This window comes from Astatotilapia calliptera, chromosome 19 (assembly GCF_900246225.1).
Source record: "Astatotilapia calliptera chromosome 19, fAstCal1.2, whole genome shotgun sequence".
NCBI classification, from domain to species: domain Eukaryota; kingdom Metazoa; phylum Chordata; class Actinopteri; order Cichliformes; family Cichlidae; genus Astatotilapia; species Astatotilapia calliptera.
Genome location: NC_039320.1, coordinates 15118548 through 15139847, shown reverse-complemented (window position 1 = coordinate 15139847; position 21300 = coordinate 15118548). Strand labels below are relative to the sequence as shown.

The 21300-nt window shown below is 39.2% G+C and overlaps 3 protein-coding genes across 3 annotated transcripts; 2 read left to right on the top strand and 1 right to left on the bottom strand.

The window, feature by feature from the left end:
- The first annotated feature begins 821 nt into the window (after nt 1-821).
- Nucleotides 822-6217, top strand: arg2 (arginase 2). The gene is made up of 8 exons (XM_026152637.1): nt 822-1218; nt 1316-1388; nt 3905-4079; nt 4204-4363; nt 4500-4594; nt 4687-4791; nt 4936-5072; nt 5184-6217. Exons 1-8 carry the CDS (start codon nt 1099-1101, stop codon nt 5369-5371), a joined length of 1053 nt encoding a protein of 350 aa, XP_026008422.1. The 5' UTR covers nt 822-1098; the 3' UTR covers nt 5372-6217.
- Nucleotides 6218-7300: 1083 nt separating this feature from the next.
- vti1b (vesicle transport through interaction with t-SNAREs 1B) lies at nt 7301-10993 on the bottom strand. The gene is made up of 6 exons (XM_026152090.1): nt 10725-10993; nt 10569-10627; nt 9521-9715; nt 8902-9075; nt 8258-8319; nt 7301-8098 (listed from the first exon to the last, which is right to left on the bottom strand). The coding sequence occupies exons 1-6, from the start codon at nt 10831-10833 to the stop codon at nt 8005-8007; spliced, it is 693 nt and encodes a 230-aa protein (XP_026007875.1). The 5' UTR covers nt 10834-10993; the 3' UTR covers nt 7301-8004.
- A 2208-nt stretch (nt 10994-13201) lies between these two features.
- Nucleotides 13202-21023, top strand: rdh12 (retinol dehydrogenase 12). Its single transcript, XM_026152645.1, has 7 exons — nt 13202-13382; nt 13972-14090; nt 15174-15329; nt 15429-15533; nt 15658-15867; nt 16162-16351; nt 19673-21023. Exons 1-7 carry the CDS (start codon nt 13306-13308, stop codon nt 19773-19775), a joined length of 960 nt encoding a protein of 319 aa, XP_026008430.1. The 5' UTR covers nt 13202-13305; the 3' UTR covers nt 19776-21023.
- The last annotated feature ends 277 nt before the right edge of the window (nt 21024-21300 follow it).

Genomic DNA, 21300 nt, shown 5'->3' with positions numbered 1-21300 from the left:
TTTAGAAATGCACTACTTTGTACCCACAATAGCCCATGTTAATGATTCCGAGCTATCTTTGTGTTGCCTGTGATGTAAATAATTTCAGCTGAACGCCGTGCATCGTGCTTGGAAGAAAATCCGAGTACATAAAGATAAAATATAGTGGATTCATCATAGCTTGACAAGACTACAACAACGAATTAACAGTAATAAACCGCAGTTTCACGTTAACGACAGGAAACAGAGTAAGTCCGCGAAGCACTGTGTTCCTTTACTTGTAAAATAAAATTATAATTATAAACTAACTGCAATTCCTCAAGTAAATACACATAAATAATAAAACAATCGCTCGTTATATTTATTAGAAATCTTTGCTGTTTAAGTCCATTTTACTTTCAGTTAATTGCCTATGATAACTTGCACTTGAGATTCTGTTATTGCTTTACAGTGTGAAATTTCTTGCGGTGGTGAAAGATAAACCCCGTAATAATACACTAACCCAGATAATAACATGTTTTTATGTTGGCCAGAAATCAAGTGGGATATGTTTTGGCAGGAGCTTTAGAACACGCGTGGACAAACACCTCGGTCAAGAGCGTTTAATGTAAACAAGCGGATCATTACACTACGCTGCGTCTGTGGAAATTTCCACTTTGATGACACTGCAGCAGTGCGTCCCAACATTTCACAAAACACCCTTGGCCCACATCAGTTTCCAGGACACGCCTAAAAGCGAACCCACTTCCTTCCATAGTTGCTATTGGCTACTACGAAGGTGTGTCATTCAACCTGACGTCAGACGCTGTATATATATCAAGACCTGCCTCGGTAATAAAAGCTCATAACACATTGCAAACGCTTAAAAGAAATTACGCTTTTTATGGTAGGTGGCAGAGTTTTTTTTTTTTAAATTTTATGACTGAATTAAGAGGAGATCTCTTCGTATTCGTTGTCGGAGTCACAGTCTCATAAATATTCAGTAGATTGACGAGTCAAAAAGACCGCCTCTCCTGCACCAACGACACATTCAGCATCCTCGGGCGCAACATCTCACTGAGCTTTCGTCAGACTCCGAGTCGGTTTCATTGTGACCGGGGCGACTTTTAATTTCCGAGAATGGCTTTGAGAGGAGCACTTTCCCGTCTTTCCCACTCTTCCCGTCATTTCAACCATACTTACCAGCAAAGCAGAGCTCATTCGGTGGCCGTGCTTGGCGCTCCGTTTTCAAAAGGACAAGTAAGATATTGAGTTTTTTTTTTTTAATATTATCATTACTTTTAAAGAGCCTATCATCTTTAACAGTTTAACAACTCCCATGTTTTCTTCCCTACAGAAAAAGAGAGGTGTGGAGCATGGCCCTAAAGTCATCAGGGATGCGGGGCTCATGGAGAGGCTTTCAAATTTTGGTAAGTGTCGTAATCTTGGAGCTGCCGGTGGTGCTGGGTTATGTAACTTGTCGGTGGGTGTAACCTGCAGCTTAACCCGGCAGACTTTTAGACAGACATATCTTCAGCGCTCGGTCGTCAGTCAGTCTGTTACATAATCGGGAGAAAGTAAATATAAACAAATGATATGTAACCAATGAGAGAGATTTGGTGCACATGTTTCGGAGAACAAAGTGATTTACGCGCGAGTCCAGTTTGAGGCTTTCGTCATTAGTTTTACAGGATAAAACGTCGTGTAATAAAATAGGATGTAAAACTAGACTTATTTATAGGCTCCCGAATGTATATTTGTGCATGTTTAATGCCATATTAAAGCCAGTCAAAGAGAGAAACCTCGAACATCCTCTCCGATGTTTGATGTTAATCCTCGTCGAAATGTTATTGTATAATGGCTACAAACTCATGCATAGGACGGAAAGACGAGACAATACAGGCGGACATTGTGATAACTGTCAACATGGCACGCCGGCGTCTCGCTCTTCTCGTGAGAAATTACACCTATTGCTCATTCATTCTTGCCCCCAACCCCCCACCGCCGTTCTGGCACATGCTCGTAAGAGCCCAGAATGAAGATGACGGTGTTATTTCCATTATCTCGTCACTGCAGTGACAGACACTTTTACTTTTTATGTGGTCCAAATGAAAACTCCCACGCAGTCCGGTGTGAAAAGAAGTGGTACCTTTAACGTGAAAGGCACAGCAGGTGAAAAGAACCCCCTCTGTGCGCATGTCAGCGAAGTGCCATTGTTATTGAAATTCCACTAAGGATTCATGAATAAAGAGAGGAGGGCCTGCCAGTTCTTAACAGGCCATGATAAGGTCACAGCTATCCCAGGGTACTTAAATTCTATCTGTGATCCAGACATAGTTAATTACCTTTGGAGTGATCAGGTTAATGTAGATTAATATTGTGCATGGAACAAACACAATGTAAATCATGATGGCCTCCATTAATTATTGTAGTAAAGGTAGTTCAAATTAATCTGTTTTATGCTTAATAAATATACTCAAAATGTCCAAAGTAATGTCTTGAAATTTTGCCCAAAAAGTAACATGAAATGGAAATCTGCTGTCGTGATACTTCCTAGCTCAACAGAATCCCCATTTGCACCACAAACTGCTCCTGCCTCTATAAATATAACAGAAAAACCAATGAAGGTGTGTGACAATGGCAGCTTAATGCAGGCCTTTAGGTTGTAACTTCCTAACTTCCCTTACCTAACTACCCAGGTAATCCAGTTTGTTCTGTTCCACACATCAGCTCATGAGGTGTAAACATGTTGTGCAAAGGGAAGAGCGCTCCCTTTGTGTTACACATACATTATACAGTGCGTCACTGGCTTACTTTCAGTTTCTGTATGGCCACTAAGTGGATCTGCACAATTACATATGACTATATTGTCCAAAATACCTTGAACTGTATCAAATGAGTGTATATATATACACACACTCATCAGTTTGTTCTTACGTTGCTGAATCTCAAAGATACTGTTGTAAGTTTTATAGTAACAACCTTGATGTTTATCACAAGGTGGTTTATAAAAAGTAAAATAAAACCTGAATATATGTAATCTAATGTAAAATGTTGGCCAGGAATCAATTCCCTGGTGGCCAAATTGGCAGCAATGAAATAAGATCTAGCTGCTATGTCACTAACAGAGGAGGACACATGAAACCAAACACTAAGAGAAGTAGCTGCCATGTACTCTTACATCTTCACACTCTCTAGGTTTCCTGTCAATTTGTACAAATTGTTTAAATTAAAAATATATAGATATAATCAAACCAATAATCACTGGCATTTATAAACATTTAACATGCCTTTACATATGAATAATAGCGCTTGTAATCTTGCATTTAAAATTTAAAAGCTCATCCCTTTGACAAACTTATGAATTGTCTTGCAAGAGATGCTCACTGTTGCATCAAACAAGGGCTATTCCTGTCCTGTCTACGAATGGTCATGAACCGCATTGGTCACCCTTGGATCAGCAGAGTAATACTACACTACCATCAAGGCTCATATAGCTGGATGAACCCTAATATGGTGAAACACTTCACTTGTTTACTTCGCTGTCTATATCTAAACTTTTAAATCTTCTGCAACCACGTAGTATAAGGCAAACTACAGTCACTGAAACCTGACCCGATGTGGGAAACAAGACTAATGGAAAGTGCTCCGTCACTAGTTCCACTGGCATTGAATGACTCAAACCCATGAGAGTGCAAGGTCAGACAAACGCATGTTAAGTCACGGGAGCTACGGATTATGTAGGCTGCCTAACTGACACCTGCACATACCACGTCTGCTAATTACAAATCCTCAGGCTGTTTGAAGCCGTCAGGTTACCAGTTCCTTTGTTCAGATTTCCTGAGAAAATAGTGCACTCCCGTTCAATGAGTCATTTTAAACTGCAGCAAATGTGACACAGCGCAAAGTAGTTTAAATGTATGGATGTTTGTTGTTGTGTTTTTAGACTTTTCTGTCCATGACTTTGGGGATCTGAACTTCCAACACCTGGAGGAGGATGAGCCCTACATGGATGTAAAGTTCCCGCGGACTGTGGGTGCAGCAAATAAAAAGCTGTCTGCAGCAGTGAGGAATGCTGTCAGTGCTGGCCACACTCTTCTTATGCTGGGAGGTGATCACAGGTAGGAACAGAAAATATTGGCAATACTACAAGATAGCCTACTCTGTACAACAAGTCCAGTGTTTGTATTAATATTATGAATCCATTGCACAGATATCTTTAAAGCTGCTCTACATCTGTTATAGCCTTGCTGTTGGATCAGTGAGCGGCCATGCCCAGCATAATCCTGACCTGTGCCTTATCTGGGTTGATGCTCATGCAGATATCAATACCCCTATGACCTCCCCTTCAGGAAACCTCCATGGCCAACCTGTGGCATTCATGCTCAAAGAGCTGCAAGACAAGGTGAGGAAAAACATTCAGCTTCACTAAAGATATATTAAAACACTACTTACAAAAGGGATTCTGTTAATTTAAAAAAGTATTATTGCTTTTTTAGTATCCTGTATGACATATTAAACAACCTCTTTTCACTCACCAGATGCCAGATATCCCTGGGTTCTCCTGGACTAAGCCATTTCTCAGCTCAAGAGACCTGGTGTACATTGGACTGCGGGATGTTGACCCTGGGGAGTAGTAAGTACTTAGATTTAAAACGTTTTAGTAAACGAAACTGGGGTGCACTCTGAAACATAGGTCTTGATGTGTTTTAAAATTGTGCATTGCAGCCAATTCCTCAAGAGCTTCGGTATCCAGTATTTCACCATGAGAGATATCGACAGACTAGGCATCCAAAGGGTCATGGAAGTCACTTTCGACCATCTTCTGGCAAGGTATTATTATTAATAGATTGTGATTATAATAGATTTTAAAATGATAACACTAAAAATGTTCTTAATTTTTCAATTTTTAATTTATACAAAAAACAGTTATAGATGTTTGAACTGAGATGTTGAATTTTATTACCATCCTGACAGAAAACAACGACCAATACACTTGAGCTTTGACATCGATGCATTCGACCCGTCTCTCGCTCCCGCCACAGGAACACCGGTAAATGGAGGTCTGACCTACAGAGAGGGAATCTACATCGCAGAGGAAATTCATAACACAGGTACAGATCACTACAGTTATGGCTTTCATTTCCTTTGGTCTTTTCTAGATTTCTTAAAGGTCTTTGACTGTCTGGCTTTCGAATCTAACTTGTCATCATCTTGGTGTGCAGGTCTGCTGTCAGTCATGGACATGGTAGAAGTAAATCCTGACCTTGGGGCAAGTCCTGAAGCTGTGGAGGCTACTGCCACGTTAGCAGTTGATGTCATTGCATCATCACTGGGACAGACGAGAGAAGGCGCTCACACATCCATGGACGAAATTCCCCCTGGGAAAAACGACACAGAGCTTCGCCTCTAAGGGCATGAAGCAAAGCTATGGACTTCAACACTGTCATCCCTGACCATTCCACAGATTTAAATACAATACTGCAAAGACTATATCTATTTGAAAGGTGACAGTTTAAAGCTTTTTTTTTTTCTATTTTTCTGCTGCTTGGTCTTTCACTTTGAAAGCTAAATTATGTCGGGATTCATGAAACTACGAAAGGGCTTTGCATAATCTTTCTTCATATTGATAATGCTGAGAAACGTCTTTGACAGAATTTAGACACCAATACAGCTATTGGGGATACAGCAATACTAACTTATTTTATTATTATTATTATTATTATTATTATTATGTGTAATAACTTGTCTGGCTATCTCTGATAGCACACTGCAAACCTCCAATAAGTGGCTAAGAAATGATGGGTGGGTGGCTAATCTTAGGTGTGCGTTGCCACAGCTGCCAAGTATCTATCATGTTTGGTTTATGAGAGAATTAGCGTGCATCAGCGGTACAAAAAGTATTGAGTATGGACGATTGAAGTTCACAGTCTACTTTAGACTGTTTTGTGGCTGTGCCAGTTAGTTAAAACTAGAAGTATGCTATCACTTCTGTGATAGTTGTAGTTACTGTATTTTCTTTAGAGTTTACTTTTGTATTTTTACTGTGAATCAATACATGGACTATAGTGATTTGTGCACCACTATTTCAGCATCCCTGGAAAAAGTAATAACTATTTGAATCATTATGCGTGAACTAAAGTATGGCTTGTTATCTATGTTTAGTTTAATTTGGCTACTGAATGACTATTGTCCTTGTAACAAAGAGCTTCTATTTTGGTCTTCCTTTAATATGATTAAAATTTTTTGTTTGTTTCTACGTGTGTCTTATCTCCTCATTATTTTGTGATCAAAGTAATATATTGCTTTAATTGATGAATGCAATAAATGAAGAACCAAAGAATCACCTTGAGGATGAACATGAATGCCTACCACATGTCACGTTAATTAACCTAAACCTGAACCTCATGGTTACTCTTCTATGGTGTACATTGGACTGGAAGAGTAGTCAACACGCCCCACTGTGAAATAGAATGATTAAATAGAAATCATTACATTTCCCCACCAAGCTGGGGATTTACCAAAGATATTAGTCATATTAATTCTTTAAAAAAAAATAGCACAGGAACATAGTATTTTTCGGGTAAGATCTTTCGTATTTCAGAAAGACCATACCCAAACACACCCTGTATGTATGACAGTAGCATATGTATCCGTACCTACTCGAAAGTGCTAAACCAGCCAGCCTGCAATCCAAACATGTCACACTGAAAATATTTGCCTGCAATCCAAACATGTCACACTGAAAATATTTGCCTGCAATCCAAACATGTCACACTGAAAATATTTGCCTGCAATCCAAACATGTCACACTGAAAATATTTGCCATATTTCGTTGTTGGACACGTGAGCACGGAAAAAAATGGAAAAGTTATCTGAGTATTATTTTTTAACTAAATCACTGCATTCTGTTCGCATTTGTATTTTATACAGCATCCTGGCTTTTTATTGAAAGAGATTTATTTTAAATTAGGTTATAAAACCCTAGAATGTTCCCTTTGTGCTTAAGAAGATGGAAAGGATTTAAAGAAATTCGAAGGTAATATTTTAACACATTAAAATTATATTTCCTTCTTTCTACAATGTCCCTGTCATACATAACCAGGTCACCAAACTTGTTTGTATACTCTAGAACACACCAGGCGGGCATGATGGAATAGAAAAACATTGCAGCAGGTGTACCGTTTCCCTTAACACCACTGGAAATCACCATATGGTCAGTTATTTGAGAATCAACTCTATGGTAACAGGTGCTGTTTACCCTTTATTACCTGATCAGGGCTTCCACAGAGTATTTTTCTTAACTGTTTGGCTTCCTTCCTTAAAAATATCAGATGCAAACTGAGGTTAAAGATCAACTTTAATGTTGCAAAAGACATCAAATCGGAAACCAAAAACCTATTTATAACAGTGATTTTTGAACCGTACAGTAATTTTGCATGAACTGTATTAAGACATTGCATTAATTTATTTCACTGATATATCTCATTTAAAACTTAAGTCTTTTTTTTAAGCACACAACCACTTAAACACAGAAAAGAAAGTATTTTGTTAGGTGCTTTTTCATCATATTGTAAAAGATATTCATACATCAGCAGTTGAATTTGAGCAGTTTTGTAACCCAATCTGAGACTCATAGCTTTCTAGAACTTTCAGTCACATTTCACAAGTGCTTTCACCCAGAGAGACATGTGGGCTCAATTAGCTTGTTTTCTGACTCAGCTAAGATGCTACAAAGAATCATCCATGGGATCTGTAACAGCCAGCAGACAAGTCCAGATCATCATCCTGCAGGACATCAATGGCATCAAGTGACAGTGCAAATCTAAGTTCAAAGAGCTTCTGTAGGTTTGGTCCATTAGCAAGTTGGCAAATTGCCATTCACATCAAATAATGGACAGAATGCCCTGTCAGAGTTCAGGCCTTCATTGCCATCACAGACACAGATAGCTGAAAACAGCAGGACAGTGTTATTATTGCTACTGGATAGTCAGTAGAGACAGAGTCTGAGTTTGCCCTGGATCCACAACTTAAACGTAAGTCTGCTCATTTTCGGAAAAACTTCAGGTAAATCACAGCACCCAGAATGGCCAGTTCCATTAAAATGATGATGCCCAGTAGCAACTTGTTTGTCACCAGCCTGTAAGACAGAAAAGAAGCAACAATAAGATGCTTACACTCAATGTGCTCAAATGTTCCAAGAACATTTAAAAGAGACCCCAATCATCAGGATCATGAGACGCACACAAAAAAATAAGGAACTGCTGTGGTGTAAGACGTCTTTGTAGGGTGCACTTACCGCCTTGACATGGCACGAAGAATTTTTCTACTACGACTCAGGTTCTCTCCAGTATTCGCAAGCTACAAAAACAACAAAACAGAAGAGTTTTAACAAACCTACTAATCTCAGGTCATCATACAGTCCTGTGCCAAAGTCTTGAGCCACTATTCGTTTCTTTATAGTTTTGTAGGAAGGAAAGAAATATATGCATCGATTTATTAAAATGTGCAAACATGCATGAAAATACAGCACATAAGGTAAAAACAGAGTTTTTAAAATGCTAATGAGCTTGGAAGTTAATATTTAAAGTTTTAGTTACATTAAAATTTTTAAGGACTGCACAGGATAGTGAGATATGTCAAGCTGACAGCTAGTAGCTCTTTGGAAATCACATTTTTAGTGCAAAAATACTATTTTATGCCTGTTGAACTGTGTTATATTTGGCATTTTTCCATATTTAACTAAAAAATTAGAAACTAATAATGTGTTTTTGTGATAAGTTGTCACGTGTAGACACATCAACACTGGTTCATCATTTGATTTAGGTGCCTTTTTAAGCTTAAACGATTCATAGGTCAGTGACAAATAGACATCACAGGTGGCTAAAGACTTTTGCACAGCACAGTACAAGAATACAAGCGTAATAATGATTCTCAGCTCACTCTGTTTCTGCTTCGATCCAGCTGTTCCCTTTGTTCTCCCAACTCCTCGATGATATCGGTGCCAATTTGCTCCGTCTCAGCAGCGATGCGCTGGCTGCGCTCAATACTCTGGCTGGCGTTATTTAGAGCATCCGTACCTTGAAGAAGCAATGCTCTCTGGGACTGCAGGTGTGTCTGCAAAGATGGGGAAAAGGGACAAATGAAACCAAGTTTAAGCAGATTTATTCTGGAAATACAGTTACATAGACATCCACAACGATCACTAGGAAACAGGGTTGACATTTTTCTCAGTCTAATACAGTCTGGATCTGTAAGTGCTGCTGAAAAATAAGCCTTAATAAGTTCAGAGGATTTGGTTTCAAATTGATGAAGATGTTTTCTTGATTTGTGTGTCTCCTATTTGCATTTTTTCTTATGTTACAGCGCACTGATATTCTTCAGCAAAAAGAGGAAGAAAAAAAAAAAAAACACACACCCAGAAAAAATCTTACCCTAGAAATGCAGTTTGACATAACAGCAGCAACATAAAATAATGTTTTGTGCATCGAAACAGACGCGTGACGGGGCCTGTCACACGTCTGCAACAGCAAACCCAAGCACCCCAAAGCCCCTAACTCACACTGTGCTGATTTTGTGAAGAGTAGATGCCATGATTTCCTGGCACTGTGTTGTACGAGGAGCCAAAGCCAGGTGCTGAGTTTTTCATGTCCCTCTGAAGCTTGCCGAGGTCTCGCCGGTACATACGCAGTTTTGTGCTCATTGAATTTCGATAGGACGGAGGGGCAACGCGCAGCTCCTCTTCCATTCCTTGTAACTGGAGAAAGACAAGAAAATGTTATTGTTTGAGAAAAAAACAGAAAAGGATCTTACTCTATAGAAACAAGCATATATTATCAATTTATTTACTAGTTTAGGCTTAACCTTCGTAAGCCAGAACATTTGAGTGACATTTGAATTCATGCACAGTTAAAAATGGGGCATACTTAGAATACTAAATTTAATTAGAGGTTCTTCTATTTCGATTTTATTCTTATACACGTGATGGCCAACATATTAGAAACACCACTCAGATTTTAATAATATAGGTAACAAGGTCAGAATCTTGGAGGAAAAAAAACAAAATATGTATAAGTAAATATCCAACGCTGGTGCTAGCACAAGACTCAATCATGAAACATCATCATTGCCATGTCACTCATTGTCCCGTCCTTTTCCAGGTTAAACAGGTATTGGTAACAGGTTTGCACATATGTTGTGGGACATAATTTGCAGTGCATAATTCTTAAATGACTACTTAAAATATGTTGATGTTAAAAGATGGAATAACAATTATAAAAGGTTTGTGTCAACAAAATGAAAAGAATAAAAGTTGTTTTTTTTAACTTCACTGTTTGACTTGAAATGCACTGTGGTTACCAGAAAGACTGGACAAGCGAAAAATTCCTTTTGGGGGGTAAAACGTACACTATGTTTCCATTTTGTATTGAACAAGTGTTATTTGCACAACAAACGCGTGTATTATTTTGATAATTCACTATTTCCCTGGTGGAAAATTTCTTTAAAAGTTCATTTCAACCTCAATTTAAGTGTATTCACATGAAAATGTCATAGCTAGTAGTCAAGTGAACTTTAGCTAGCTGTAATGGGGAAAAAGATAAACAGCTCACCACTTCTTCAGCCTCCCCATGTCTCTCATCGAAGGTCCTCACCAGCCTCTTCCTCTCCTCTGCAGGAGTGACAGTACAAGTGTTACTTAAAAAGCACATAACTTACATTCTAAGGCGTAGTTATTTTTGATCTGGGCTTTATGAGCAAGCAATTACCTCCGTGAGATTTCTGAGCCTTATCTGGCATCAGCTTCAGCTCCTCGTACAACGATCGGTACATTTCGTGCAACTTCTCGAATTCCTCCGACGACATTTTGCGTGTCATTTAAATGTCCTTTCTTGTGAAATTATTTTTGTCTTTTATTGTAAAATACAACACTTTTTATGATCACAAGTTTAGGTATCTAGTTTTGCTATGACGATAATCAGATTCTCGGGATTCTTCTTCCGGATGGCTTTCGACTGACCGTCGTAACTCCGGAACAAAACGCAAACGTACTAAAATGTCATTATTTTTACTAGATATGAAATTGAAAAAATATTTTAAAAAACACAATTATGTAGGAATTTAAAACAAAATAGTGAAATGTTGTGAAAAGCGTGTTTTAAAATAACCTGGATAATTATTTAATGATTATTTCATTCCGGCGCTACAGAGACGACGTTAATAGGGCTTTCTGGGAAATGTAGTTTTTAAACCGAGCTACTTGGGAAATGTTTGTGTTTATTCTGTTAATGAAACTACATGGATTCAGAGTTCCCCTTGTTGAAGATGGAGAAATTTCCTCATAGTAAGCGTCTATAACAAATTTTAAAGTACAGATCTATTTTGAATGTATAAATAGCCTGTCTAGCTAAATAAATGGGTGATTAATCATTGATTAATGTTTCAGAGAGCAGGGGGAGTATTATTTCGGGTTTATTGTTTTGTTTTGTTCTTACCTAAGCCATCAAAACATCACTGTCAAAATAATTAAAATGTATCTTATTGAAAGTTAAAATGGCACATTATGAACCTCGGGATTTATTATATATATATTCGTGTATAACAAATACAACTGTTTAACACTGCCCTCACTACTATGTCATAAAAACATCCTCATAAAGGTTTACAAGATGGTAGAGGGGAATGGTTTGGAGACAGTCCTGCGAGGTCTGCGAGGCAGGAGGAAAAAAGAATGACCACAGAACAGGTGTTCCCCACATTTGCTGAAATGGCAGCCTAGGTGCCTTTACAGTCTTATGACCCCACCAACCCTTGTGTTGATTTGCGTTTTAATCTCAGTTAGGTAAGAATAACACTACACACTTCAAGTGGTATCTCACATAACCAGTTTAGAATCACTTGTTAACCTGAAACCAAATTCTTTAGGAGGAGGCCAGGATACCTTTAAAACACACAGTTTCAAGTTCCTAGGTGTGCACATAGACACAGACTCCCAATGAAGCTCAAAAACCTCGGCGGTTGAAAAGAAAGCCCAACCGTGTGTCCATTTTCTAAGAAGCCTCAGAAAATTGGACCTGAAGGGGGAACTGCTGATTGTCTTCTACTGTTGCTACATTGAAAGTGTGCTGACATACTGTATCTCTGTATGGTTCTCCAACTGCACCATGGCACACAAAAAGGCACTTCAGAGGTTCATTATATAAATAAACTTGACCTTGACCTGTGTTTTGTTGTGTTTAGTATCGAGGGGGGACAGTTTCCAAATTTCTTGTACTATTGCACTAGGACTGTGCAATGACAATAAAGAGTTATTTTATCTCTTATCCTAACTTATCTTATGCACCTTGGTGCATTCGCTTTGATCACTTTCACTTTTACTATTTAATTGTTTAAAAGACCAGCAGATCGCTGTCTCTGCAGAAAAATAGACAGTTCTTGCAACAATGTGCGAGAACTGTCCCCTTTGAAGTCCATCACCACTTTCCCACAAAAAATACACAAAGATGGCATCTACAGTTACATAAAACCGCAATTTTCCTTGATTTGACCAGAGTGGTGCATCTAAAACCAATTTGAATAGATGAGGGTCTAATCGGGCTACCGTGGCTCAGGGGATTGGCAACCGCATCTGTAACCGGAAGGTCGCTCCCCGGGCTTTCTGTCCTGGTCGTTGTGTCCTTGGGTAAGGTACTTTACCCTACCGCCTACTGGTGTTGGGCCGATGGCGCGATATGGCAGCCTCGCTTCTGTCAGTCTGCCCCAGTATCTGTGGCCTCCACCAGTGTGTGAATGTGAGAATGAATGGTATTGTAAAGCGCTTTGGGTGCCTTGAAAAGCGCTATATAAACCCAATCCATTATTATTAATTTGACCCACAGCAGCCTCGATTTTTCTTTATTTTAGCAAAATGGATTAAGTTTCTGGCTTAAAATGACATTTAGGGGATTTTTACTGCTATCAAATGGCTAAAAAAAATAATTAAATTGACTTTCTGTGCGTGCTTAAGAGGGGGCAGATGAATTACATTTAACAAAAAAATTAGAAACATTTGAAACAAGTGACTCCGTCTTTGTCTTTTTGTTGTTAATAATTTATTAACTAAATGAGCTTAATTTACTTTTATGACATTTCACTTTAAAATCACTGCCCCTAGCTGCAAACTCAGTGGACCCTGTTAAGCAGTAGCCATCTTGTCACGCATCGAACTACAATCCCATGATCCTGCGCGTGGTTCAACCTTCACCCCATCCGTTTGCAGCTCGCACCCCCATTCCTGCTTTGACATCAGCTGTTCCGCCTACACTTCGGTAGCATCCTGCTGGAAGAGGCAGAGGAGCGCAGATCCATAGCATGATGTTCCTTTTATTAATTATCGCGGGCCTCGGAGTGGTGACGCTGCTGGTGATTTTATTTGCGCCACAAATAAGGTAAGCGCCCACTTCACGCGCTCAGTCATTAGAATTTAAACGCAGAGTTTAACACTGGATGTCAGGGCAGGTTATTACTTGGTTAACAAGACATTTAGGTGGTGTGGTGTAGTTATTACGATGAGGATCAGTTTGATTAATGAAGCCACATGATCGTTAATTGTGAATGCTTTACGTTAACGGTGATTTCACACGAGGCTGCTGATCAATGAAATAGAAAAATTGAGCTGTGGGAGGGTGTTTTTTTTTTTCTTGCACAGATGAACCGGGTGTCTTCTGTCTGAGCTGCTCGGGCCTATCAGCAGCCGGAGCGTGGGAGGAGTTATATATGCATACAACACTCCGAGAGAGCTATTGGTTATGTGGCGGCCCTGCTCACTGGCGTGTGTTTCGCACCACTTGCACACTTCACTATGCAAGTTTTTGTGTGAATAATTAACCCGGTTTCACCACAATGCCAGCTTTAACGGGGGCATAGCATTTAGAGACTGCAGAAGGAGCTGCTAGTCATTTAAATGGAGCTGTCTGCTGCATTTGATGATGCAGAATTTGTGTGGTATAAATCAGCCTTGTTTGTGTGTGTGTGCAGAAAATATGCAGCAGGAAGAGTGTGCAAGTCCACAACTCGTCTTGATGGGAAGACGGTCCTCATCACTGGAGCCAACACAGGAATTGGGAAGGAGACTGCCCTGGATCTGGCAATTCGAGGTGCCTCTTTAAACCCATAACCTGCTGCTGAGAGAAATCAGCAGTCTCTTAAAGCAGTAAGACTGAAATCAGCGTCCTTGCCCCATTTAAAATATTCATAATAAAATGGACCATGGTGTGACACAATTAGCTGTTGTGGTCTCAAGGAAAACCTCGCTTTAAATGTAGTCACATAAATACTTGACTTGTTGTTTGATTATAATATGGTCAATATACCATCAGTCTGGGTTTGGAACAGGTATAAAGTTTTATTTTGGTTTAATTAAGAAAAACAAACAAACAAACAATTCAATCCTATGAGGTCATGACCTCCAAGCGTAGCTTGAACCCTAACTTCATGTATTAGGTGCGAGTGAAAGCGATTGATGCATGTCAGTTAGAATGATTCATTTTTTCTCACCTCAGTCCAAATACTCAGGGGCGTTAACAAAATGTTAAAGAAATATGTAAAAAACACTTAAATATTCTGAAAGCACAGGATTAGCGACTGGGTTTGTCGCTGATGATGACTCACATGCCATTAAAATCTTAAGAATTTGAGATAGAAGGCAACTGGACTTCTTTAAAGTTTGTGAAGAGGCTTCTTTAGTTCTGAATTGAACAATTATTTTTTTCACTTCCAGCCAGGTCAGTTTAGATTGCTTCCCCCCCCCCCCATTAATAAATTAAATAATCATTTAAAAGCTGTTTTGATTATATTTAAGCATGACAAATGTGCAGAAAAAAATCTGAGGAATCAGGATGGGGAAAATGCTTTTTCCATGGCACTTTATACCTTACAGCATTAAGTCACTCTTTAATGCTTTTTAGTGGATGACATTGTAACAGATTAAATCTTTCAACAGTCTCAAATATTTCCTGCGTGTGGGACTTAGTAATTACTTGGCCTTTAAAAATAAATTGCATTCTCTAAAAAGTTCTCTGAGTCATCAGTGAAAATGCTTTTCTACATCACTGACTAACAGGTCAGCTACATAATTTCCCTAAGGATTAAATCTGATTCTTCCAAACCACACACCAAACCTCTATTTGGCTTCATCTCTTTGTTAATAGTTTAGTTGCTGCTTCTTTGTCACCTGGTAGGAGCTCGGGTGATCATGGCGTGTCGAGATGTGGAAAAGGGTGAGGAGGCTGCGGCCAGTATACGAGCCAGTTACCCCGAAGCACGAGTGGAGGTCCGGGAGCTCGATTTGGCAGATACGTGCTCTATACGAGCCTTCGCACAGAAATTCCTAAGAGGTGAGCACAGGTTAGCGTTTTAATACTCACATCTACAGAGCCCAAGTGTGTGGTTATTAAATAGGTTTTTTTTTTGTGTGATGCTCTCTTCTTGTTCAGAAGTCAACCAGCTACATATCCTTATAAACAACGCTGGGGTGATGATGTGCCCCTACACGAAAACTGTCGATGGCTTTGAGATGCATATCGGAGTCAATCATTTGGGTAGGGCTTTTATGGAACCTGTTGGAATCAGTGAATCGTTGCAATTAAATCAATTCGTCTCCAATGTGGGGAAGGTTATTTCCAAAATAAAATGCACTGAAAGGATGATTCTTACATGTTGCAGGCCACTTCCTGTTGACATCCCTTCTAATCGGGCTTTTAAAGCGCAGCGCTCCGGCTCGGATTGTGGTGGTCTCCTCTCTGGCACACAACTTTGGCTGGATCCGCTTCCATGACCTTCACAGCCAGGGCAGCTACAACAGCGGATTAGCATACTGCCAGAGCAAACTGGCAAACGTACTGTTCACCAGAGAGCTGGCTTCCAGACTCAAAGGTACACAAATACAAAACACTGTAACCAGCAACACAAAGTGTGGGAGAAACTATGTGATATTCATATCCGAGAAAGGAATGACGAGCATTTGTGCCAAGGGTGATCACGAGGTGTTCTGGGGCTTCTTAAATGGAAGACTCAACTATTAAATGTGACAACACAGTCTTTCATAAACACGCTTTTGAAATGGAAGCATGTCGCTAAAGCCACCATGAAAATTTAGAGAAGAAATGTTTTTACCTAAAATTTAAGCTGATAAAATTGTGACAAAAAGTTGGTGCATTTCTTTCACAGGAACTAATGTCACAGTGAACTCTGTTCATCCGGGGACGGTAAACTCTGACCTGACCAGACATTCAACTCTGATGACGATATTGTTCACAGTCTTCTCTGTGTTCCTGAAAACTCCACGGGAAGGAGCACAGACTAGCATCTACTGTGCCATTGCAGAGGAACTGCACTCTATCTCTGGGAAACACTTCAGGTAGGACCAAAGAAAGACAAAGGAAGTGAAAAATCTGTATAAGCACCAACCTATAATTTGTTCGTGCTACCAAACTTTCCATCCTGACCACAGAGCATTTGACACCTTAATCTACACGAGTGACTCCAACATGGTTTTGCCATTAAAGACTTTGTCATTGTTATTAATTTATCAGCCTGGTTTTACACTTAAAGGAAATTTATTTTTCACTGCTGGGACCTTTTAGATGAATATTATATCACAACTTTTGTCAAAGGACCTTAGAAAATCCTAAAACGTAGGCAGGAAGCTGGAAAAGGCTACAGTAGCATTTCTGGGTAACTAGTTTGTCCACACCACAATGACACACACTGTGTGTAAGAGTGAGATGTTTTTTATATTGTCATTTGTGCTTAGAAACATATAATCATTTGTATGCTGATAAAAATCATATCCTTATTGGGTCTGATAAGATTCTGTGTGCACTTGTGTACCATGAGATGATAGGAAGCAGTCTCGACATCATAAAAACCAGACTGTCCTGTTGTTTTCTTAAAAGTGCAAGAGCCACACCTTTAAATGTGCATTTGAGATATGGCCTTTTGCAAGTCCCTGTTTTTATAGTTTAGCAAGACGCTTACATCTGCTTTTCTGCACTCAGTTTAAGTTCATTGAAAGGCCGTATGTCTATGTATAGTATGGCTGGAAACACACACGCATGCACCTACACACACCCACACACACAGAATACAGACACTGATGTTGTTCAGATATGCCTGCTTAAGAACGCCACGTGTATTTGTAATTGCATGTCCATGAATGATTGCTTGCTGACAATAAAAAGGGCTGTAGCGAAGGAATCAGTTGGAGTTGCTTGGACAGGCGAGTCGCAGCACTGCTCTCCAACGCTCCCCTTGCAAGTAAAATGTACACTGGTGTCTGTGTGCTTTCAGTAACAGGTTCTGTTTACCAGCAGGGTTGACTTAAACCCAACACTGTGTACAAGTGGAGGATATTTAGAACCTTTGCTACTTATCCTTAGTGTGGTGCTCTGTATACACCAAGATGACAGTGTGTAATACCAGGTTGGAGCCCCTTTTGCCTTCAGAGCTGCCTTTATTTTTCATGGCATAGATTCAATAAGGTGCTGGAAACATTTGGTCCATATTCACGTGAGAGTGCAGTGAACATACCGTCAGTCATAAAGGGATGGACATGGTCCGCAGTACTCAGGTAGGCTTTGATATTTAAACTCTCAGCTGGTACTAAGAAGTCCAAAATCTGCCAAGAAAATATTCCCCACGCCACATTATTGGTTGGTATAAGGCAGAATGGAACCATAGTCTTATGTTGTTTATACCAGATATTGTCTCTAACTTTTGAATCTCACGTCAGAAATCAAGATTAGATTGGAACAATCTTCTATTGTCCAATTTTGGTCAGCCTGTGTAAACTGTAGTCTCAGTTTCCTGTTCTTAGCCGATAGCCGTGGTATCAGGTATGGTATTCTGCTGCTGTAGGTTCAGCATGTTCTGTGCTCAGAGGTGCTCTTCTGCATACCTTGGGTGTAATAAGTGTGATTTGAGTTACTGTTGTCTTCCTATCAGCTCAGAGCAATTTGGCAGTTCTCTGAGCTTAGTTTGTGACACTTTCACTCGGTGAACTGCTTCTCACTGGATATTCTTTAGTTTTTGGACCATTTTCTTTAAACTACAGAGATAGAAAATCCCAGTAGACACCAGTGGTTTCTGAAATACCTTTCTTCCTCATTCTGATGTTCAGTTTAAATTTTATTTCATGTCTGCATCCTTAAATGCATTGAGTTGCTGTTATGTGATTGGACAGCTGTACCTAACAAATTAGCTGATACTCAAGTTTGCATAAGTCCGCCCGGATATTCCACAACAGTTATAAATTGTTTTGTTGCCTTAGAAAAAATATGTAGAAATGCAAAAATGTTAAGTTCGGAGTAAAAAAAAGACAGCAACACCAGAACCTTGTCCGCGCTGTTAAACTGGTTAACACGGCAGAATGGTTTGAAACCTGTACGTCTTGCAACAATTTTTACAAAACTGTAACAAATTTTACAGGGTAGTCTATGATGGGAAGTTTAGAAGACGTTGTCTGATACACAAAACAAGCATGCAGATAAAAGAACAATACATGGACGCTAAAAAGGGAAGAAATGGTCAAGTCAAACCATGTACCTTAAACCAACAAGGGTGCTGTGGAATGAAATGAAGAAGAAAAACAGTGAACTGAAACAATTTTGCCAATGTAATATTCAGTTTCACTTTTAGCAGCCACACAAAACATCTGATGGAAGGTGTTACCTCTATAAGAACATTCCAGAATTACTTGATTCGTCTGTTAGTTTTGCCAGCCTGCTTTGCAAGTTCACTGAACACGTGAGAAGTACAAATGCTTGTCTGCTATTAGTTTTGTCAATTTGTTTTCGGCTATAATTGTAACATTGATGAGCAGCTGAATGTTTTTTATGTAAACTAATGCCAAAACTCTAGTGAACCTAAAGGTTTTCTTTTTTCCCTTTGCAGCTTGACTTTTTTTTTTTTTACTTTTTGAATTTTGATCAAAAATAAGGACACATGTACCGATTGGATTTAATATTTGTTTTGTAGTAGAGACTTTGCAATCTTAACCACTAATGTCCACTACCTGATGACACCTGAAGAAAAAATAATACTTCAGAAGTCACACAGAATTTCAGCACATGGAGAAAGTAACCTGTCGAATCAAATCCAGAAAAAGTAGGAGAAGCACAGTTTCAGCTCTAGTGGGTGTAGTTGTGTGTTTTTTTATTTCCATCTTTCCATTCCTCCTTTCTCTTGCACTTACCCGTTTCAGGGTTGAGGGCCTATTCCGGCTGTCATAAGGCAAGAGTCGGGGTATACCCCTGCCAGGCTGTTGCAGGGCTAACACAGGAAGCCAGACAACCACTCACATTCATACCTACAGGCAATTTAGTGTCACCAATTAGCCTAACTGAACCCTGAAGGCCCCAGTCTGGTGGATTTGAACCCACTACCTTCTTGCTGTAAGGCACCATTGCGTTGGTTGTGCTTCTTTGCTTTTATTTTTACAACTTTGCACATAAAGATGTTCGGTGTCTTTGTAGGCAGACCGAGCACTGGATCCAATGTTTGGATCTTAGTAACTGATACTTCTTATGACTTAAAAAAAAAAGCTTCTTGGGGAAAAAAAAAAAAGATAATGCGTATACGATTACACAAGCTAAAAGAGATCCTTGTATCCAGGGTGATGACTCACAGCATCATACAGTACGTTCTTATGTAATAACCACTCCTCCTCCTTTCATTTCAGTGACTGCACCCCTGCCTTTGTGGCCCCACAGGGAAGAAGTGCGGAGACCGCGAGGAGACTGTGGGATGTCAGCTGCGAGCTTCTTGGAATCGAGTGGGACTAATTAGGCTTTCGACCGCCATCTATCTCAGCTCTCGAAGGAGTCCTTAACATTAAAAATTTTCATTGATTTAATTAATTCCATTATTGTTTTGATGTTCTGTACTTTCCTACCTAATAAGCAGTCAGGTAATTTAAGTAAGAGGTACTACAATGTGAAGTTGCTTTTTTGTGTAATAATATATTAATTACATTATAATAACTTGAGTATTTTGGTGCTCTGCAACAGCTTCTCAAACCAAAACCACTCAACCATATTATCATGTAAACACAAATACCTTTTCGACTTTATATTTTTTGTGAGACAATGTGAATAGTGTAGGCAAAAAAGCAACTTGATGTGTTGTAATGCTGTAGGATACAGTAAGGAGTCAACACAGGGTAAAAGACCAGCATCTTTATCAAGTATTATGTTTTTTCCAAATGATTTTTGCTGAATTCGCAGTTAAATTGCTTGACTTTAGTGCCAGCATTTCTTAACAACTGCAGGGGTTCTTACAGCGTTTCCAGGTTGATTAAAATTTATTAAAGTATTAAACATGTGCGACAGTCTGAGCCAAAATCACTGCTTAAATAGCATAAATGTATTTTGTCATAACTCTAATAGTCGATGTACAAGATACGATTTTTTTTTCTATTATAGACAACGAATAGTTGAGATTACATTCATATTTCCAAAGATTGTTTTTGTTTAGTTTGTTTTTTTACCCCCTACTCAGTGCGATCTGCACATTCCTGTAAGAACTAGTTTGAAATTTATAAGGATCTCTTTAATCATGTTTCCTTTGCAGCATTCACATGCAGGTTTGCCAGGAGTTTACATTCTGTGTTTTATACAAGTCAAAACATGCCTTTTACTACATTTACATTCATGTTACCAGTTGAATGTTTACATTTTATGTAAATAAAACTGAAATATTACTAAAAAGTTTGTCATCTTCTTTAGGCTGCTCCCTTTAGGGGTCACCTGCCTCCATCTCACCCTATCCCTAGCACTCATCTGTCGCACCAAGCTTCTCTTCCTTCCATCCAGAAACCATCTCTGTGGTTTTCTTCCAAACTGGGAGGCCTGAGTTCAACATTTGTTGTCCAATCTCCGCAGCCTTGCCTCTCCAACTTTGTCTTTCATTTTTAATCCTGCGTCTCCTGGTCACTCGCAATGAAAATCTTTAACTTTGCCACTTCCTTGAACTCTTTTAGATCCAAAATTGAGAGAATGAAATGCACGAGTACCTAAGATTAGGTGGACAAAGATGATTTACACAACACATGCGAGTCAGGTTTCATCACACTGTTACTGTTAATAAATAAACTAAAAGGGAAAATATTACAGGACTTAAAAAAAAAAAAAAAAAAGCTGCCACATTTTTGTTAACAAGGTAACTATCCGGGGGCCTCAAAGGTCAGAAATTTTGCTAAACTCCATTCCCCATGTCAGTACATTCAAATCATCAAAATCTTAAAGCTATTTAAAAATAACGGCAAACGCAACACATCCAGTTTTGAAACAGAAATGCTCGTTCTGTTTT

What these genes read in the sequence shown, in the direction of transcription:
- rdh12 (XM_026152645.1), top strand. Translation starts at nt 13,306, where the DNA reads ATGATGTTCCTTTTATTAATTATCGCGGGCCTCGGAGTGGTGACGCTG. An exon ending in CGCACAGAAATTCCTAAGAG is followed by an intron (nt 15,330 to 15,428) that starts GTGAGCACAGGT and finishes CTTCTTGTTCAG; the next exon opens with AAGTCAACCAGCTACATATC. An exon ending in GCTGGCTTCCAGACTCAAAG is followed by an intron (nt 15,868 to 16,161) that starts GTACACAAATAC and finishes TTTCTTTCACAG; the next exon opens with GAACTAATGTCACAGTGAAC.
- arg2 (XM_026152637.1), top strand. Translation starts at nt 1,099, where the DNA reads ATGGCTTTGAGAGGAGCACTTTCCCGTCTTTCCCACTCTTCCCGTCAT. An exon ending in CTCCGTTTTCAAAAGGACAA is followed by an intron (nt 1,219 to 1,315) that starts GTAAGATATTGA and finishes TCTTCCCTACAG; the next exon opens with AAAAAGAGAGGTGTGGAGCA. An exon ending in GATGTTGACCCTGGGGAGTA is followed by an intron (nt 4,595 to 4,686) that starts GTAAGTACTTAG and finishes TGTGCATTGCAG; the next exon opens with CCAATTCCTCAAGAGCTTCG.
- vti1b (XM_026152090.1), bottom strand. Translation starts at nt 10,833, where the DNA reads ATGACACGCAAAATGTCGTCGGAGGAATTCGAGAAGTTGCACGAAATG. An exon ending in ATGGGGAGGCTGAAGAAGTG is followed by an intron (nt 9,716 to 10,568) that starts GTGAGCTGTTTA and finishes GTCTTTCTCCAG; the next exon opens with TTACAAGGAATGGAAGAGGA. An exon ending in CTTCACAAAATCAGCACAGT is followed by an intron (nt 9,076 to 9,520) that starts GTGAGTTAGGGG and finishes CCATCTTTGCAG; the next exon opens with ACACACCTGCAGTCCCAGAG.